Source organism: Geotrypetes seraphini, chromosome 14 (assembly GCF_902459505.1).
Source record: "Geotrypetes seraphini chromosome 14, aGeoSer1.1, whole genome shotgun sequence".
NCBI classification, from domain to species: domain Eukaryota; kingdom Metazoa; phylum Chordata; class Amphibia; order Gymnophiona; family Dermophiidae; genus Geotrypetes; species Geotrypetes seraphini.
Genome location: NC_047097.1, coordinates 59581618 through 59601366, shown reverse-complemented (window position 1 = coordinate 59601366; position 19749 = coordinate 59581618). Strand labels below are relative to the sequence as shown.

The 19749-nt window shown below is 43.1% G+C and overlaps 1 protein-coding gene across 1 annotated transcript; it reads right to left on the bottom strand.

Annotated features, from left to right (window-relative positions):
- On the bottom strand, positions 1-19749 carry CDK2AP2 (cyclin dependent kinase 2 associated protein 2). The gene is made up of 4 exons (XM_033919512.1): positions 18592-19749; positions 18384-18490; positions 6807-6939; positions 1-418 (listed from the first exon to the last, which is right to left on the bottom strand). The coding sequence occupies exons 1-4, from the start codon at positions 18677-18679 to the stop codon at positions 351-353; spliced, it is 396 nt and encodes a 131-aa protein (XP_033775403.1). The 5' UTR covers positions 18680-19749; the 3' UTR covers positions 1-350.

Genomic DNA, 19749 nt, shown 5'->3' with positions numbered 1-19749 from the left:
TCCGGAATTCAAAAGTTAATTTTATTTATAAAAAAAAGTTATTTTTTAAAAGACATTGTGAAAAGAGTTAGACCAAAGGCCTTGTAATTCTATACAAGGAGAGGGAAGAATGGGGATAAGATCTTGGAGTTAAGCGAGATAAGAGGATAGGTCTGGCAGGGAGCAGGAAAGTCTCCATGATGCTGACTGAAGGATAGGACTCTTGATAGTGAAAAAGTCTCCATGATGTTAATTTATGGAAAGGTCTGTGGGAGATAGGGCATACTCCAAATGTTGACTGGTGAATAGGAAGGTCCACTGGGCACCAAGTATCCCAGAAAAAAACCCCATCTGTGAGGCTAAAGGTACTGTTATGTACGTGCATTGCGCTCTGTCTCAGCCAGACATTCTCGCACAAGTGCCCGGGCATGGATAATTCCTGTAAGGAGATCAGAAAACAGAAATATTACTATCGCTTGCTGCAATACGCTTCATTTTATAAATCAAGAGACACAGAACAGGTTAAGTCAGTAAGGAGACTTCTCAATTACCACATCCTCTTTTTGGTCCAACAATTTCCTTCTGATTCTTTGGGCTTCCAGCACAAATTGGAACTATCTAAAGCATGAGTGTCCAACCTGCGGCCTCGTGAAGTATTTTGTGCGGTCCCGGTTGAGGGCGATGCAGTGTTTTCCTCTGCTGTCCCCGGGTGTTTACCGTCTTGCCGGCTCCCTTCTCTGTCTTGCTGCAGCGTTTTCACGGCCCCAGAAACATTTTTTTCAGCCAATGCAGCCCAGGGAAGCCAAAAGGTTGGACACCCCTGATCTAAAGCATGTCTAGCCTTCGGCAGAAGCTATGCAAAATTTTCTTTACCTTTCTTGTTAACCCCTGCTTCAGGCAAACGCAGCAACAGTGCATGGGCAAGGGTCATAGAATGTGGCTACTTCCACAGCTCAGTATAAAGAGATTAGGTTCTTATCTTGATAATATCTTTTCCAGTAGATAGGAAGGATATGCTGAACCTTAGGATACTGTCCATTCTCATGAGCATACTGCAGAAAGATGTCAATTACAGCTTTTGAAACCTTCTCCTTCTCCCAGGAGTCTGTTGCCCCCTTCAGTTACAAAGCATGAAAGAGCTCTAGAGTAAAAGACAGGAGAAGGAGAGACACGGAGAACTCCCCAAAACCAAGGTTCTGATCTACTCATAACAGTCAATAATGAAACTATAATGTATAAATGAATGAACATTACCATTGAACACTAAAACACATCAAATAAAAGCAACAGCTTGAATATTAGGGGAGCTCAATTATCTCTTTAGATTCTATTTACAAAATGATACTGAACCCATACTCCGACTGGCAGGGAAGTCTTAGCTTTGGAGAGGAGCATGAAGCATAAGGCAAAAACAGGCACATCAGAAATTATTGGGCAAGGGGGGTTTCAACATACAATGCCTATCTACTGGACAAGATATTATCAAGGTAAGAACCTAATCTCTTTTTGCAGTGCATTTAGAACCTTAGAGATGTACCTAAGCAGTCCCTGAAGTCCCAGGTGGGAGAGAAAAGCCTGCTTTCAGTACTGAGATTCCAAAAGCAGAATCCTCTTGTGCTGCCACATATAGAATTTAGTGAAAGTGTGTAGGGAAAACCATGTTGCAGATCTACATATCTCTTCTGGAAGTATTGCCCTTGATTCCATCCAAGAGAAGGCTACTTCCTCTGGTCGAATGGGCTTTCAATGACACCGGTATTTGTTTACCTCAGACAATGCAGGTGGAGGAGATCCCTGCCCGAATCCATTGGGAAATGGTGGCCTTGAAAGCTGGTCTGCCTCAGGTTGACTCTTTGGTTAGGACAAAGATAGTCCAAATAAACAAAACTCATTAGTCACTTCCAGGTAACACAAGAGAACTCTGCAGACATCCAAGAACTTTAAAACCTTGTCTTTCTTCTTAGAACCCGTGGGTTAAAAAACTGGTATTCTGACTTCCTGATTGATGTGAAATGTTGAAACAATCTTTGGTAAAAAGGAAGGTACTATACGCAAGGACACTCCCATTTCCATGATCCTCAGAAATGGTTCCCTGCATGACAAAGCTTGCAATTCTGAGACTATTCTAGCTGAGGTAACTGCAACTAGGAACCCTGCTTTGATTGAAAGATCCTTGAGAGAAAAGCTCCTTCAAAGGTTCATATGGGGCCCTCCAAAGACCCTCTAACAAGATGTTAAAATTCCAGGAAAGGAAGGGATCTCAGATCGGTGGCCTGAGCCTCAGGGCTCTTTTGAAAAATTTAATAATGTCTGGGTGAGCAGCCATGGAGACTCGTTTCTCTCTACCTCTAAAGCTGTGCATCTCAAACTGTGTGCCAAGGTGCCTACAGGACGTGCCTCTCATGGCGAGAGGCATGTCCTGTAGGCAATCAGTGGATGCCAGCACCTATCCTTCTCTTTGGCCCTCTTCCCTTCTGGCACCTCCCACTGGCATCTCAGGGCCCGCCTGAAGGGCCTTCACACACATGCAGACATCGACATGATGATGTCACGCATGTGCGTAATGTCATCACGGCGATATCCACACACTTCCAGGTGCCTCGAGCCAAGGCCACTACCTTTAGTGTGTCACGGCTCAAGAAAGTTTGCTGGACACTGCTCTAAAGCAAGCCAAGCCTACCATCTGTACCTTAAGGGACACCACTGCTAATCTCTTGTCCAGGCCCTCTTGAAGGAAGACCAGTACTGACTATACTGGGGCTTTGTTGGGCTCCAGATTCTCCTTATTGCACCAGTGCTGAAAAGCATCCCATGCTTTGGCATATGCCAAGAGAGTGGTTGGTTTCTTGGCCTTCAGTAGGGTGTTAATAACCACTTCTGAATATCCTTTCTTTGACTATTACCACATGCTCAAGAGCCATGCTGTAAGACTAAAGCGACCTGGATCTTCTAGAGCAATCGGCTCCTGTGTGAGCAAGTCTGGATACACCTGGAGCTGGAGAAATTCATCCACTTGTAGGCGTACTAGATCCACATACCAAAAATACCTGGGCCAATCCCCGGGCCACGAGGATCAACCTATCAGAAGGCCATAGAAGAAACACATAGAGCAGTCTGGACTTTGGCCATGGTGGCACCAGCCCTTCATTTCTGCTCTCGTATCTTTGGCTGAAAAACTGAGGCACTTGTTGTGTTGCCTTTGCCATCAGATCAAATGTCTGATTCCCCCAATTTCCGACAATGTCTTGGAATGTCCACAGGGCCTATGACCACTCTCATGGGTCTACTCCGGCTACGTGTGTTGCCATAATGGCCAGCAGGTGCTCTCTAGTTGGAGCAATGTGCTTCTAGTGCCTCCCTGACAATTGACGTAGGCCACTGCTAATGCATTCTCTGAGAATATTCTTATGGTTCTGCCTTTCAGTACTAACTGTAGGTTTCACAGAGCCAGATGGACTGCTCTCAATTCTAGCCTGTTTATCAACCACTTCTGCTGGGATGGTTGCACCAGGTGACCACAGCAGTGTGCCTCAGGAATCAATCTGAAGTGGAATCCCTTTTGTTAGATACTGTGGGTGGTACCACCAGCTCATGCTGTTGTGGGATGCCTCCGTCCAGGGTAGAGGGGCCTGTAGGGAGTCTATCTGGTGAGACCAACAGCGCATCCTGAAGTGAACGCATATATGTTCTTGCCCAGGGCATTACTTCTATGGCAGCCACCATCAAGCTCAGAACCTGTAGGTAGTGCCACACTGTAGGCACTGGCTGTGACAGTAGGTTCATAAATTTTCCCCAAAAGCTTCTGTCTGCGTGCCTTTGGTGGAAAAACTCAGCCTTTCACTGTACTGAAGAGAACTCCCTTGTATTCCATAGACTGAGTGGGGACTAATTGGCTCTTTTGAAAGTTTACAATCCAGCCCAGACTCTACGAAGTTTGCATAACTGCCACCACTGCTCTTTCTCCCTCTTCTCGAGAGAGGACTCTGATGAGCAGTCATCTAGATAAGGATGAACTAGCTAGCCAAACCCGCCCAATGGAGATGAGCTGCTACCACCACTATCACCTTGGTGAACATCCGGGGTGCTGTTGCCAGCCCAAATGATAGTGCTGAGAATTGATCATGATTCTTTAACACTTGAAATCTTAGGAATTTTCTATGTGCTGGGAAAATTGGAATGTGAAGATAAGCCTCCGTCAAATCCAGGGCAGCCAGAAACTCTCCTGACTGGACTGCTGCAATGACGAATTACACCTTCTCCATCCAGAAACACGGAACCCTCAAGGCCGCATTGGCATGTATGAGATCCAGAATGGGCTTCCATTTGCCAGAATCTTTCTTGGGCGTGACAGAGTATATCAAGTATCTGCCCAAGCCCAACTGTTCTTCTGGAACTGGTTCTATGGATTCAATATTCAGCAATCTATTTAACTTTGCCCAGACTTGGACCGCCCAATTCAGTTGATCTGCTCCCACAGAAGAAGCACTCTTAGGATTCTTAGAGGCATGCACTAAGGGTTGCTCTTCAGCGGACCCAAATTGCATATTTTGGCTGAGTGCATATGCCTGCCAGAGCAGATTAAATGAACTCTGGGGTAAAGACCTTAGTAGGCAACTCTCCTTCCCCTTTAGAAGGGAGCAGATGCCTCTTTTTTTGGCTGCGGAGCCTCTGCGCCATTTCGACGGATCACGTCGCTGTTCTAGGGCTCCTGAGGAAATTTTTGCTCCCTTAAAAGGATCCAGAGGCCATGTGGAAACTAAACTTGAAGTTTCCGCCTCCCCACTTCACTCAACATGGCATGCAAGGGAACTCCAAACTGCCAAGCATCCTTCGCAAACAAGGCTTAATATATATGTATTGGAGTCAGAGGACTCCATCTCTGGACGCAAAATGAGGTGTTTTGGAGATGTTTGAGAGCTTATGCAAAAAACAAACCTGAAAAATCCAAGATGGCCACCACTTTGAACTTTAGTGCTAACAAACTAGAGAGTTGCGCGGGGACAGAAATCCCACCTGTCCCCGCCCATCCCCCGCATAAAAGTTACCTGTCCCCTTAAAAAGCAGCAATTACTTCTGACAGTTTTGATTTTTTTTTTTTAAGTCTTAGTTTATTTAAACCAACAATAAAATACAATATAAACAAATAACAGTGAACAGAAATAAGAGATGCATACATCACCAGAAAGAATTAGAATAGACATTAGGTCATGCGACTGTAGGGTCAACCATTTCTTGTTAAAATAAATAGGAGTTTGATTTTTTGGTAATATAAAGCTCATATCTATAGAGCAAACAAATCTGGTTCCACCATCTGGCATAGGTAACTTGTGAGAGGTCCTGCCAAGATTCACAAATGGTTTTTAATGCAGCAATGAGTAAAGAATCAAATAATACAGCATCAAAATAATTTAAAGCAGAATTGAGATAGGCACTTTTCAGGACAATGGCTGCATCAGAAAAACTGAACTGGAAACTCCAAAACCAGCTAAGTAAGTACTTCATTTTGTACTAAACACAATTGGTAGCATAATAATGAGAGGGGGCTGGGCCTCCCACTTTGAGCTTAGCCCCCCTCAAAATGAGCATCTCCCTTGCTGTAGCTGGTGTGACATTTTGTTTTTCCATCATCTTGGTCCCAGTTTCTGCTTTTGTCTACCTTCTACTAATTCTCTTTCCAGGCCTCGGGAACTCCGGTTCCATCCCCGTAGGAGCCTAGGGAGAATCCCCGCAGGAATCCCATTGACCTGGGGGGGATCCCCGTGGGAGTCCCGTAGACCTGGGGGGATCCCCACGGGAGTCCCGCAATCCCCATTCCTGTGCAGACCTCTCTAACAAACAGCTTAAAATTTCTCCAGTGCTGACCAAAAACGTAAAAAAAAAAAAAAAAACTTCTACGATTTTATGGGAGGAGACAAAGGCCCTAGCTGTAGAAACAGTTAAAAACAGCTTTTGAAGACACCTCCTCCCAAATTTTCCACAGGCTGTCGCAGCCTTATTCACAGACCATGTGCTAGGAAAATGGAGCTGCTGCTGCTTCAGCTCCTTTTAGGTGTAGTAGCTGTTCTAGGAGAGGCCCTCTGCTTCCAGTCATTCAACCACTTCGCTAGGATCTTCAGGCTGCCAGTCAGGCCTCCAAGGGCTGACCCTCAACCTCCCCAGACAAAACACAGCTGGCCCCAAAGGAATGCTATTAGCACCTAAATAACCTATGCTCCAGCCCCTGACCAAGTCAAAGGGGCGATGCAAACACCAGGGGAACAGACCCTGAGCTCCACTAATCTTCAGTAGGCTCGCTGAAACAGGTACCCGAAGGATACACCTGCCAGCTGCAGATTTAAAAATCTGTTCCTCCCCATGCAGGCGGAGTATATCCTTATCAAAAGGGTTCTCTTAATTTCACAAAAGAGACTAAAGCGAAAAACCACAAAACTATCGCAAAATAGAAAAGAAATAAACCAAGTAGATCAGAAGACACTTTTCATGTTCACTTGCATAAAGAGAAACTGAAGGGGGCAGAAGACTCCTGGGAAAAGGAGGTTTCAGAAGCTGTGATTGACATCTTTGTGCAGTATGCTTGCGCGAATGGACAAAGTACCCTATGGTTCAGCATATCATTCCTATTGTAGTGGAAATATGTATTCTGAATATAGCCACAAGGTGTCACTATGTACAATGGCATACTAAAGCCCCTCTTCAGGACACATGAATGCCGCTGCCACAACACCCACAACTTCACCACTAAATTGGTTCTTTCCTTTACCAATACATTTTGAACTACCTAGCCCTGACTTGTTACATTAATATAATACATGGAAGGAAACCCTTACCTCTTTTCAGTCTCTCCATTGCACTTTTACTGCCAGCATAGGTGGGTCGAATCTCTTTGCCCATCTCTTCGATGACAGAAAGCAGGTCAGAGTAGGTGCTCTGGGATCCCTGAGATCCAGGAGGTTTCATGGCCTGAAAGGAGGAAACAGAATATTAGAGATACCTACAGGTCTGTGTGTAAGGTAGTTGCCCTGGACCCCTATACTACAGGGCCCCAAGCCTGAAATCTGCTTTGAGGATGCCTTCCACATTTTTGCCCTGAGCTTCAGCATGTTTAACACCAGTTCTGACCATTGTATTATGCAACTTGGATCAAAGTTGCTTAATCTCACTATATTCCAATTTAAGTGTGAAATCTCTGGGGCAGGAATGACATAACTGTGTGATTTACTCTCTACATTGTTATATTCCAGATCCACTCAGTTTGCTGATGAAAAATCACTAGGGGGCTCAATTATATTTTAATATGTGGGCCCATATGGATACCCGCTCATGTCACTCAGACATTTTCAGCATTGGAAAGTGAATTAGGATGAGAAAGGATGAATGAAAACACAGAAGAAGAGGCTGGAAAAGAGTATTGCAACACAGAAAAAAGATAGAGAAGTAAAACAGAGAGGAGTAGTCCATGCCAACATCATCAGGGATCTTAGCAATATCCAAGAAAACAAGATTGCTTATTTGTAACGGGCATATTTTCTCTAGACAGCAAGATTGACCAGGTACACGAGTGGGTGATGTCAACAGATGACACTGTAAGAACATGCGTTGCCATACTGGTCCTTTTAGCCCATTTTTCTGTTTCTAACAGTGGCCAATCTAGATCACAAGAACCTGACAGGATCCCAAAAGGGGGAAGATTCATGCTATGAGGGGCATAATCAAAATTTTAAAACATCTAAAAACCTGGCTAAGTCGGCACTTGGACGTCTTAATACCAAGGACAAACTTTCTGGAAGTTGAGCAGAACTTCTAAGCTGCTATGCATTCAGAGCTCAAAGACGCATGTTGGGAGGTGGGTTATGGGCGGGCATTGAGCGGGCTTAAAACTGGAGCAATAATTGAAGCTTTCCCAAGACATCTTAGGCAGAACTTACATGCTGGGACTTAGACGAATGTAAAACAGGTGTAAGTACCCCAAAGGTGACCAAACTGACAAAGATGACCACTGGAGGGTTTAAGGCATGACCTCCCCCTTACTCCCCCAGGGGCACGACCTCCTCCCACTACTCAAAGAGCAGAAACAAAAGGGCCAGGTTTCCCATTAACTGATTACAGGGGAATCCTAATCAGCTGAGCTAGTATTGGGGAGTCCTGCCAGCTCAGCTGATGGGGGATTCCCCTGCCAGAAAGATCCGATTCCTCTCTCCCTCACACTGACTGATCCTGCAGCCACATACACAGAGACCCCCACCCTACACTCCTCCCCCCAACATCCTCTGATAACCCCCACACCCCCCTTTACATTTTCTCAGCACAATCGGCAGGAGGGATGCCCACTTATTCCAACCATTGGGCCCCACTGAACCCCGACACCCCACTCCAAATCGTGGAACTCCACAAAGTCCTGGCACCCCACTCCGACATAAACCTCATACCTTCAATGACAATCTGGCGGGAGGGATGCCCATTCCCTTCTGCCAGAAGGCCCACCTTCATAATGGCTCCGATTGGCCCATGTGCCTAAGACTCCCCCCTACTATGTGAGGGGCCTTAGGTGCCTAGGCCAATCAGGGCCCCTCTATGAGTGTCAGGAGCAGCGCAGAGCATTTAACGCCTTGGCCGGCGCTAAAAAACACTTTTGCAGTTTTGTTAAAAAAAAAAAGGGGGGGGTTTAATTTAATCTGCTATCTATATACCCAGTCTTCAAATTTCCCACCATCTCTTATAATTCTATACAGTGTAAATGTCTTGGTATTATAGCTATAACTTATGTTTTCACACTCAGCAATATTATATTGATATTGATTTTATGCAAAAAAATCTTGTAGTATTTTATTAAATGAACCTTCATTATATGCACTTTATTATGGAAAATGGCAGAAATTTAACATACTCTGCTAATAACTAACTAAACACGTACACATACAGATAATCAGAATAAAGCCTGCAATGCAATGCTGTTCAACTCCTTGCAACAAGGTCTCACACTGCACTGGGTCTTTGGTGATGCCAGTAACGTCTGTTATCAATGTAACACCTCACTTAACCCCCCCCCTGCTTTTACAAAACTGTAGAGCGGTTTTTAGCGCCGGCCGCGGCAGTAACAGCTCCAACGCCAGTACTAAAAACTACGCTACAGTTTTATAAAAAAAAAAAGGGAAGGGGGTTAGTGAGTATAAAAACATAAGAGATATAGCTAAAACACCAAGAAATTCGCTCATTAAGCAAAAATAAAGCAAATAAGGATTTCAGCTCTCTTATTTACTCCCCTCGACCCTGAAGAAAGTTTCGTTGAAACATGCATGTTGGGAGAAGTGGCGATGTAGAGGAGGATCTACTATGAGCTAAAGTAGCCATTGCACTTACATAAAAGAAAAAAAAGATTAGTTATTAAAGTCATTGAAGTAAAGTTATTGAAGAAAAGTGATTAGATAAAATGGATAAGTTTCAATAAAGATTGGACTGATGGAGCCCTAAGTAGCCTGGAATATAAATTACATTCTGAAGGTCCACACAAAAATTATCTTATATATATGTAGCCATTAGATGCATAGTGGTATACACTGAGCTCTATTAGATAAGAAGATTTCAGCACAATGTATTAGTACTATTGTATACTTGGGGGTTTTACTAGTAGAGGTTTCTACTGCAGGCCAGCGAGGTAAGTGCTCTAATGCTTACAGAATCCCTATGAGCTTCAGAGCACTCCTTTCACCAGCCCACATTACAAACCTCTAGCGCAGCTTGAAAAAGGGCGGGGGGTGGATAAGACTTTTATTCTCCTTTTTTATTTTTTAAATTACATTTCATATCACAAATATAAAACAGAAAAAGAGCAACTCTCGTATAAGGAAAGACTAAAAAATTTAGGCTTCTTCAGCTTGGAAAAGAGACGGCTGAGATATGATTGAAGTCTACAAAATTCTGAGTGGAGTAGAACGAGTATAAGTGGATCGATTTTTCACTCTGTCAAAAATTACAAAGACTAGGGGACACTCGATGAAACTGCAGGGAAGTACTTTTAAAACCAATAGGAGGAAATATTTTTCACATGGAGAATAGTTAAGCTCTGGAATGCATTGCCAGAGGTTGCAGTAAGAGTGGATAGTGTACCTGGTTTTAAGAAAGGTTTGGACAATTTCCTGGAGGAAAAGTCTATAGTCTGTTATTGAGAAAAACATGGGGGAAGCCACTGCTTGCCCTGGTTCGGTAGCATGGAATATTGCTACTCCTTGGGTTTGGGCCAGGTACTAGAGACCTGCATTGGCCACCGTGAGAACAGGCTACTAGGCTTGATGGACCATTGGTCTGACCCAGTAAGGCTATTCTTATATTTTTATGTACAAACACAAGCAAGAAAATAATCCACACCAAAGCCAACAATAAAGAGCAGAAAATGGGAAAATATGAAAAGTGAAAGAAGAAGAAGAAGAAAAAAAAAAAAAAATCACAGGAAAGAAATCAGCAAGACAAGTTTAGTTTATTTTTGAAAAAGAAAAAGATGCAAAATAAATTAATATAGTGGATAGTAAAATACAAATAAACTGTAACCAATCGTGATTTTTTTTTATACAACTGCATGTACAGCTATAAAAAAAATCCATAAACTAAGAAACCAATTCCACACGCAGGGAAAAGAATTACAGTATATACTCAAATATAAACTGAGGTAATCTTTTTTTCTCTCCCAAAAAGGGGGAAAAAGGTTCACTCAAGTATAAACTGAGGGTTTATATTCAAATATAGGTATTTGTAGTCCAGTGCTGAGCCGGGACAGGAGCAATCTCTCCTTGTCCTTTGTGCCCCCCTGCCTGACCCATTACTGGTCTCCTCCAAGTCTGTCTTTAGCCCTGGTGGTCCAGCAATGAGCCAGACAGGAGCGACCCCTCCCATTCACTGTCTGAGTCAGCTGTGCACCCCCAACACCTCCTCGAACCATTGCAGGCCTCCTCTGGGCCTGGTGGTTCAGTGGTGAACTAAGACAGGAGTGACTACCCTCCCATCCCGGGTCTCCCTCCTACCTCCTGGACCCTGCAAAGGCCTACCTTGCACTACCTGGTGGTCCAGTGATAAACAGAGGCAGGAGCGATCCTCCTACACTCTTGCCCAACTAAAGAAAATGGCTGCCATGAGTTCCTGCTGCAATCCTCGCAAGTCCGTGAGGATGACTCAAATATAAACTGAGACCCCCATTTTTGTGCCCCAAAATCTTGGTTTATATTGGAGTATATACAGTAAAAGAAGTTCTGCCTGCCAGTCAGAAATTCCATGCGAGTCAGAGTATTTCTTTCATAGAAGCTGAAACAAGACCATTCCAGTTTTAATGAAAACAAACATTTTGACTTTTATTTGATGGATTTACATATTTATGGGAGCAAATAACCTCCACTCTGGGGGGTCAGCCTAGAAGGTCACTTGTTTTTACAGTCAATTTACTCTGTTACTCTAAACAGAAAGATGGATTATCAAATTGTATTCTTTCTTGTGCTGATGTCAGACAGACAAATCTGTTGACTGGTGAGGGCTGAGCCTTCACGGGCCACTTATCTTTTCCATTAATTGGGTGTGGGAAAATAGTGATTACAAATGGCTACAATGAGATCTAAGCTGAAGTCAAAGACATGTCCACACAAAGCCAATCTGATGAGGCTCATTTTTATACAATGTCTTATCAATTAGAAGAAAATGACTTTTAACAAGGGGTGACAAGATTAAATAACTTGATTGTCAAGGGCACTAGTGTGTTATTTTTAAATTCACTTTCAACAGGCAGGCTAAAAAATCCTCTCTGGATAAATAAAAATCATAAGGTACAATAACTGGGAGTAGTTCATCTCTTTCTGCCCCTCCCAAATCTTTACAAAAAGGAGGAATACTGTGTGGGAGGCAGAATGAGGTCATTATAACAACAGAAGCCAGTCTATCTACCAGGAAAAGGGAATCTCCTCTGTGCAGTGTTTTTCCCTCTAGGTCTAACAGCTTAAAGGGCTCCACTATTAAAGATCAAGCCATGAGGGCCAACCTTAGCATCATCCCTGGCCAGCAGGGCCCTGGAGTAGAACATACTGCTTTAGTTTCAGACTGGGCCTTAAAGACCTCCAGGGTAGAAAACCAAGATGTCACTCAAGCTCAAAACGTATTAGTTAGCCAAGGAACACACCTGAAGCAAGGTCCCCCAGTTGGAGAACTTGCACTATGATGCCAAAAGACAGTCAATTTATGCCATGACTAGTTACGGGCACATCTCATTATCTGTGTTTGCGGTACGACGGATTCGTATTACAGACACGTGCCACAAAAAAGGCCACCTTAAATCCCAAGGCTAAGGCTAAAAAACGACGTTTGAGGACTACATCCACTCTGCCATCCTGCTTATCCTTCAAGACTATACCCCTCACTAAGGAGGGAAGTCCACTTGGTAACCTGAGCTACCAGCGAGTCCAGCATAGACTGGACAAAAACTGCTGAAATTCAGGAGCCCAGGGATACAGCCTTGCCATTGTCTTAGCTCCCCTTAAGGAATCCTCCAGGACCTCCCAATGCTCCATAATTAAGGCAGTAAGATCTGGATGCAATGGAAAAAATGAAGTCTGCGCCTGAAAAGCACTGAACCATCACAGTCTGTGGAGACTCCAAGTTTAACTCCCACAGTGACTCTGGGATAAGCTCTAGCAATGCTGTCTCTTTAAATAGGCGCCATACTGTCGGGTCTTCCCCTCTCTCCAGGGTTCTGCAGTCTCCTGGCTTCCAGTCTTCATTTGTGACCCCGAATACTCCAGAAGGGATGATTCACTCAGATAGTAAACACATAGAATCCAACATCCAGTCGGCGTCCCCCCCAGTCCTTCTCAGACTGTTCCTCTAGCTCCTGATAAGGAATTTCTGCTGAAGCAAGTACACTTGGAGAGTACATGTCCCCTGGCGCAGGCAGCAATGCTCCCTCAACCAGTATGGAAGACCCCCAACAGTTTAAGTAAGCTTTCTACAATAAACTGACAAAATCCAGGGTAAATCCCCGACTAGGGACCCCCGGGTTACCCTCTGGGCTTCAATTTGCCATTTCCTGGGCTCTGCAATGTCCACACACCTGCACTTTGCCCATGCTCCATCCCAAGGCTCGAGAGGTTCTTTTCCCAAGACAAAGGGCCTTAAGAGTACTAGATGGGGATAAGCCTGACACTTCTGCACCTCCCTCACATGCCCCACGGCACATGGCTGCTGTTCAGTCATCCATTGCAAATCTACATGATATAGGGGTATCTCCACAAGAGGAGTCCATCCCAAGTGTTTCTAACTCAAAACAATTTTTTATTGATGACAAAAGAACAATAATAACATCGAAAGCAAAAAGGTACAGACAAGGCATCAACAATTTTCCACTTGTTCCAAACTAAGATAGAACCCCCCCCCAAGTGTTTCTAATCCAAGTCGAGGGGGTTTTGAGGCAGATGCAAGGCTTTTATTTAAAATCTAAAAAATCCAAGATGACCACTGCAAGCAGTGTGGTTGTGCTAAAGGCACTAACGCCACCAAAAAAACAAAAAGATGAACTTTATTGAAAAAAATAAGAAAAGAAGCAGAGCGGATCAGGAAGGCTTCTGCAGAAATGAAAACTGCAGGGGGTTCTGTATTCCTCAGCCAAGTGGGAGGAGCAGTGGCGAGAAAAGTGTGTGGATTTCTGCAAGATCCGGTTCGCAGGCTGGGATGAAACACCTTTAGGGCTCCTTTTACAAAGGCGCGCTAGGGCCTTAACGCGCGCTAAAATGCCACGCGCGCTAGCCACTACCGCCTCCTCTTGAGCAGGTGGTAGTTTTTCGGCTGGCGTGCGCTAATAACACTAGTGCACCTTTGTAAAAGGAGCCCTTGGTATTGATTCCAGAAGGGAAGTAGCAGGAGGGGAGTGTGTGGCGCAGTGGTTAAAGCTACAGCCTCAGCACCCTGAGGTTGGGGGTTCAAACCCACGCTGCTCCTTGTGACCTTGGGCAAGTCACTTAATCCCCCCATTGCCCCAGGTACATTAGATAGATTGTGAGCCCACCAGGACAGACAGGGAAAAATGCTTGAGTACCTGAATAAATTCATGTAAACCGTTCTGAGCTCCCCTGGGAGAACGGTATGGAAAATTGAATAAATAAATTTGGTAAGATAACATTCGGATCTGAAGCAAGAGTTCTGTTCAAATTCTCTTGTCTTTGTTTTAAATCAATATTTAGGTTGGCCCCTACGTATCTGGTCTCTCATTTTAGACTGAACTGCTCTAACAGGCCTACTCGTAGAATTCACATGTTCACTTCTCCTACAATAAAGGCCTGTCGATATAAAAGATTATTAGATAGAACTCTTGCTTTCCAGGCGGGTAAACTGAATGAATGGTTGGGTAATATTACCCATTCCTCATCCTACTTCAGTTTTAGACAATTAGTAAAAAGAAAATTATTTAATCGATTTGTAAGTTAAGGTTTTACTGTTTTTTACTTTCACATTTATGTACGTACTGATGATTTTATATTGTGTTTTAGTCCAATTGTCCAGCACTTCTTGTTGTAAATCGCCTCAAACTATTATGGCTTTGGCGGTATATAAGAATCAAATTATTATTACTCCTCTTCACAGCTGTTTCTATTGTGCCTAGCAGTTTCCTGCTACTTTTTTTTTTTAGCTCTGGCTCAATTGGATCTAGGGCACTTAGCTTTCTTTTTCAGCTACCTGGGGATTTTTTCCCCCCTTATTTTATATTGCCTTACAACATACCTAGCTGAGTCATCCATGTAACTATGTTTCTTCTGGAGTCTTCCTACAGGGAATTACTCTTGTAGGAGGACTAGAACTCCTGCATCCCAGGAACTATAAGCATTATTATTATTATAGCATCCCAGCCCTTGCCCCAGAAGTGAAAACACACTAAGTAACCAATAGGTGCCCAAACTCAGTTAAAAAAAAAAAAAAAGTCGTTCAAATGATGTTTTTAACCGAGTTACAAGGCGCCTAACACCACTGTGGGCATAGCCTAATGCTGGAAGTGGCATTAGGCAGCCTAAAGCGCCTACATAGGCATGATTCATGACAAAGATAGGTGCTGGAAAAGTAGGCCTGGAAAACCCTTGCCTTCATTTTTGGTGCCTATCTTTCCCACCGGTGGGATTCTCTATACAGCACTGTCGTGCGATTGGCAGCTGCCGATATTAGCACTGTGTAGAGAGTGAAGGCCAAAATTCCTACTGTCTAAACAGCTTTCAAGAATGTTGATTGAGTGACAAACTTTGAATAAACTTTCACCTCTGAAAATCAAATGTTGGATTGGTTTGTTGGTTGAGTGGCAGTGCTGTGCATGCTGATACACTTTATTTCTTTTTTCACCAGACCAATAACACACAAACTTCCATAAGAGGTAGTTTAGACTATATATTTATATAAGCACTTTCATATACAATGCTCAGGCATTATAGGGATTTTCAGACATCCACCTCAGTAATATAACTTATGGTGGCAGAGATCCTCATTACTCCCAACCTAGCATTATATCGTTTTGGCGGATTTTTTGTTGTTTTTTCTCTTGTTTTGTTTCTCTTTTTTTAACTTAACAAATCATAAACTACAAATTAAAAGCTAAGTTCCGCTTCATATTAATTAATATTGCTGGAAAATATATTTATTATGATAATTATTGAGATAATTATAAGTTAAAAAAAGAAACCAAACAAGAGAAACAAAAAAAAAAAAAAAAACCCCAACCAAACGCCAAAACAATATAATGCCAGGTTGGGAGTAATGAGGATCTCTGCCACCATAAGTTATATTACTGAGGTGGATGTCTGAAAATCCCTATAATGCCCGAGCATTGTATATGAAAGTGCTTATATAAATATATAAGTTTGTGTGTTATTAGTGCTGTACATGGCCATGTGAAACACCTGGGTTAAATTCCCAGATTGCATTTTCCACTTCCTAGATTGGGCAGAACTCACAACCCTTTGTATATGAGGGGGTGGGGGTTTCCAGTCTCTGTGTAATAGCTACATCTAATGGTCATATTTAGGCTTCATGATCTGGATTAGTCAAGTTGGGATGGCATATTAAAAAAGTGAAAAAATATCCTCATATTTGCAAATGAAGACTCACTGCACCAGATCTCAGCCCCAGTTCCAATTAAACTGAAGGCCTAAAAGAAAAAAATGCAACGTGCTACTAACATACCGGGAACAATTATCACACAGACATTCATATTTATATGCCTACTGTTAAGTGTATAAATGTTCCGAGTACTAGTATGTGTGCGTACATACCAACATTCCATCGAATTGCTATTGTGTAAATGAACATATACCTTGGATAGCATGTTATTTGCAAAGGGGACTACACAGGACAGGGTGGAACAGAGATGGAGCTCTCACTTTTAGAATACTGTAAGTTATGCAGATATCTCCGGCACTTATGTACAAACATTTAGATCAGCTCTATGGCTGAAGTTAAGTGTTCATGCCTAAATGCTCATCTGTTACACTAGTATTAATACCGGCAGCTACTTTCTTTAATAGTATAGGCTCCATTGTTATAGAATTGCCCTGCAGGTGTATAAACAGAATACACTAAAACTGTTTTTTACTGTAGTTATATAAGTTATACTGACTGTTTCCATGTAGAAGATGCTTTCTATTATTCTCTCCCTGAGTTATAATCACTAAAAATTAAACAACCCTTTTACAAAACCACGGAAGCGGTTTTTAGCACAGGATGGCACGCTGAATGCTCTGCGCTGCTCCAGACACTTATAGGAACTCTATAAATGTTGGGAGCACTGCAGAGCATTCAGCACGCCAGCCTACGCTAAAAAAACACTTTCGTGGTTTTGTAAAAGGAGGGGGGTAAATCTTTCTGCATTCTCTGTGAAACACAGTTTCTATTATTTAAGTCAGTTGTATATAGCTTGCCTGCTCTTTCCTCAAGGTAATTTTGCACATTTTGTATACGGTGTGATAATGTCACACCTTGATTATTGCAACATCTTGTATTTAAAATTACTGCAGGAAAATACAAGTCATTTCCAGTCTTTGCAAAACACTGCTACTAGCTTAGGTGAATTTTAGAAGGCATGCTACATGCTATGCATAAGATTTAAGGTTTGTTTATTTTTTAATTTTAGTTTTATTACACAATTACAAGTTAATGTCAAGCAGACACGTAACAAATGAAAAGGAGGATAATAATGGGCAAACCATCCCTATAGCAATAAAAGCAAAAATGGTCCAACTAATTCCCATCTACCTCAAAACTATATAATGTTGAAGGCCCAGAGGAACAGCAACTTTGGTAAATCCTTCATTAAAAGCTACAAAATCATCTATAACATGAATCTATGCTCCTTTGTTGCTTTTCCTTTCCAGTAGAAGAAAGTACCTTTACTAAGGGACCCTATTACAAAGCAGCGCTAAAAAGCAGCCTTATTGCACCCTTACATGGGTCTTTCCCACACACAAAGGCTATTTTTAGTGCAGCAGCAAGGTTAGCACGCGAGTCCTCACCGCCTATTTTGTAGGTGGTAAAGGCTTATGCATTAATCAGTTAGCACACAGCAATGTAACTGCATTGACTACCACAGAAATGCTCATGCTCCTCCCCTCCCCACACATGCCCCTCTGCGGTAAAAATTAAAATAATTTTATAGCACGTGGTGTCCACACGCTAACCCAGAACTTACTGGAGGAACCTGATCATGCCCCACTGTAAGCTCTTAAGCTGCAGTAAGAATGTGCTTATGCTTACTGTGGCTTTGTAAAAGGACCCCTAAATTATTTGTTGACTTTTTGGTGTTTTATTCCTTTCCACATCTACTCAAAGTATTTTCTTCTTCTCTGATATTTTTCTGGATTGCCCATGCTGATGTTGGTTGTTGTATGACTGTTGATGTGACCATAAGTGTTGCCATACTGGGACAGACCAAAGGTCCGTCAAGCCCAGTATCCTGTTTCCAACAGTGGCCAAATCCAGGTCACAAGTACTTGGCAAGATCCTAAAAGAGTATGTATCAAGTTTATAATTGTGCACTGTGTTTATGATAGTTTTTTTCAAAGATTTAAAGCACATCTATTAAAAATAAACAAGTAAACAAAGTCTTCTGATGATATATAATAAAGTCATGGTGCAGAATTTGTATTTTTGTGGTACCAACATAAGAATCAGGCAAAGATTATGTTGTTTTTAAGATTAAAAGATGTCACAGCCCAGAGATGACAAAACACCATTTTAGTTGTATGCCCCTCCAACGTTCTTTAACTGCTGCTGATGCTGTGGTGGCCCATCCTATTTCACTGTGTCACAGCTTACAGAAACAATTATATTATGGGACTATAATGAAGGATATTTTAAACAGCAATATATTAATGATCTGAAACAAGCAAAACTTGACAACATTTTACCTGGACATAGCCCATGGATGGAGGTCCAAAATCATTAAAAAGCGGCCTAAAGGGTGCAGATGCTCCAACAATGGAACCTGACGGTGAAGGGACGCTAACGCTGGAAACTGAAAGAGACAAAGCACAGTATTATAATAACCAATATAAAGATCTCAGATGCATTTTCAAGGTGTAAATAATTTTTTTGTGTTAGATACAAGAACATTACCTGGAGGAACAGGGGTCCCTGGGCCGGCAGTGCTGGTTCCAGTAGCTCCAGAATTGGTGGGTGCAGGAGCAATGGGTTTATAGGACATTCCCAAATTTCTCAATTTAACAAAAAAAAAATAAACCAAAACCAAAACAACCCCAAAAAACACGTGTCTCTTATTTCAGATTTGTACACCAGTTCCAATCCTTCCTATTATTGATAATCTAATAGCAATTCCTGTTTGGCAACTGGCAATCTGGTAATAATTTTTCTCTGATTGTTTTGAATTGGGTAGCTATAATGTCTCTGATGGGTGGGCAATAGTTGAAATTCCCTTCTCTGATGGTAAAATAAAACCCGCACAGATTAATTGAAGAAGATAGGGAATACTATGTAATCTTTCTTTTCTGAATGATGTCAATAGCCTTTTTCCTATTGGAAAGCTAGTTTTTAACCACTTTTAACTCCGGTGAGTGCCACATGCTGCTCCAGCTGGTAGCCTGATGTCAAAAAAAAAACCACGTTTCACCGCTTCGTTCAGGCGTCCACCTTCCAATACCCCACCTTTGCCCTGTCCTTATTGGATAGAAAGAAAATCAGACTTTTCGAGCTGGCTCCTTGCTTTGGATTGGTTGATTCAAGCACCCCCCTTCAGCCTTGGCGATTGGTGGGCGTCAGCCTGCTCCTCCCCCCTCGCGTCTCGTGCGGACTCAGGATTGGGCGGAGCGCTCGCTCTGTATATCCTCCTCGCGCCGGGCGGGTTCTCCCGTGCCTTCTTCTCGCTGCCGCCTGGGCCCCCTTCTCAACCTTTACCGGTTCTGAAATCGTCCCGAGCGCTTTGCTTCGCGTTCCGAAGGACTTGCCTTCCCGCGCGGCGGGTTCGGGGCCACCTCGCGGCCCTTTTCCTCGCTCTCGTTCCGGGTGGTAGGCCAAGGGGGAGGGCGGACAAGCTGGCGCACAGGGGGGGGGGAGCTGACCCCCGGGAGAACCAGCGGTGGCAGCTTCACCTCCAACTGACGCCGAAGTGACGCACGCGCTGGCCCTCGCTGTCTCACCTCGCTCGCCCTCTCTGTGACGTTATCTGTCAAACCCCGCCTCACTTCTTTGCCTGTCCTGGTCTCCATGGTAACTGCCCGCTGAGGCCTTCTTTTTCTATCCCAGACTAGATAGTTAGTA

Coding starts and splice junctions, on each gene's coding strand:
- CDK2AP2 (XM_033919512.1), bottom strand. CDS start 18,679: ATGTCCTATAAACCCATTGCTCCTGCACCCACCAATTCTGGAGCTACT. Junction 6,940..18,383: donor CATCCATGGGCTATGTCCAG/GTAAAATGTTGT, acceptor TCCTCCTTTCAG/GCCATGAAACCTCCTGGATC. Junction 419..6,806: donor AATGGAGAGACTGAAAAGAG/GTAAGGGTTTCC, acceptor ATCTCCTTACAG/GAATTATCCATGCCCGGGCA.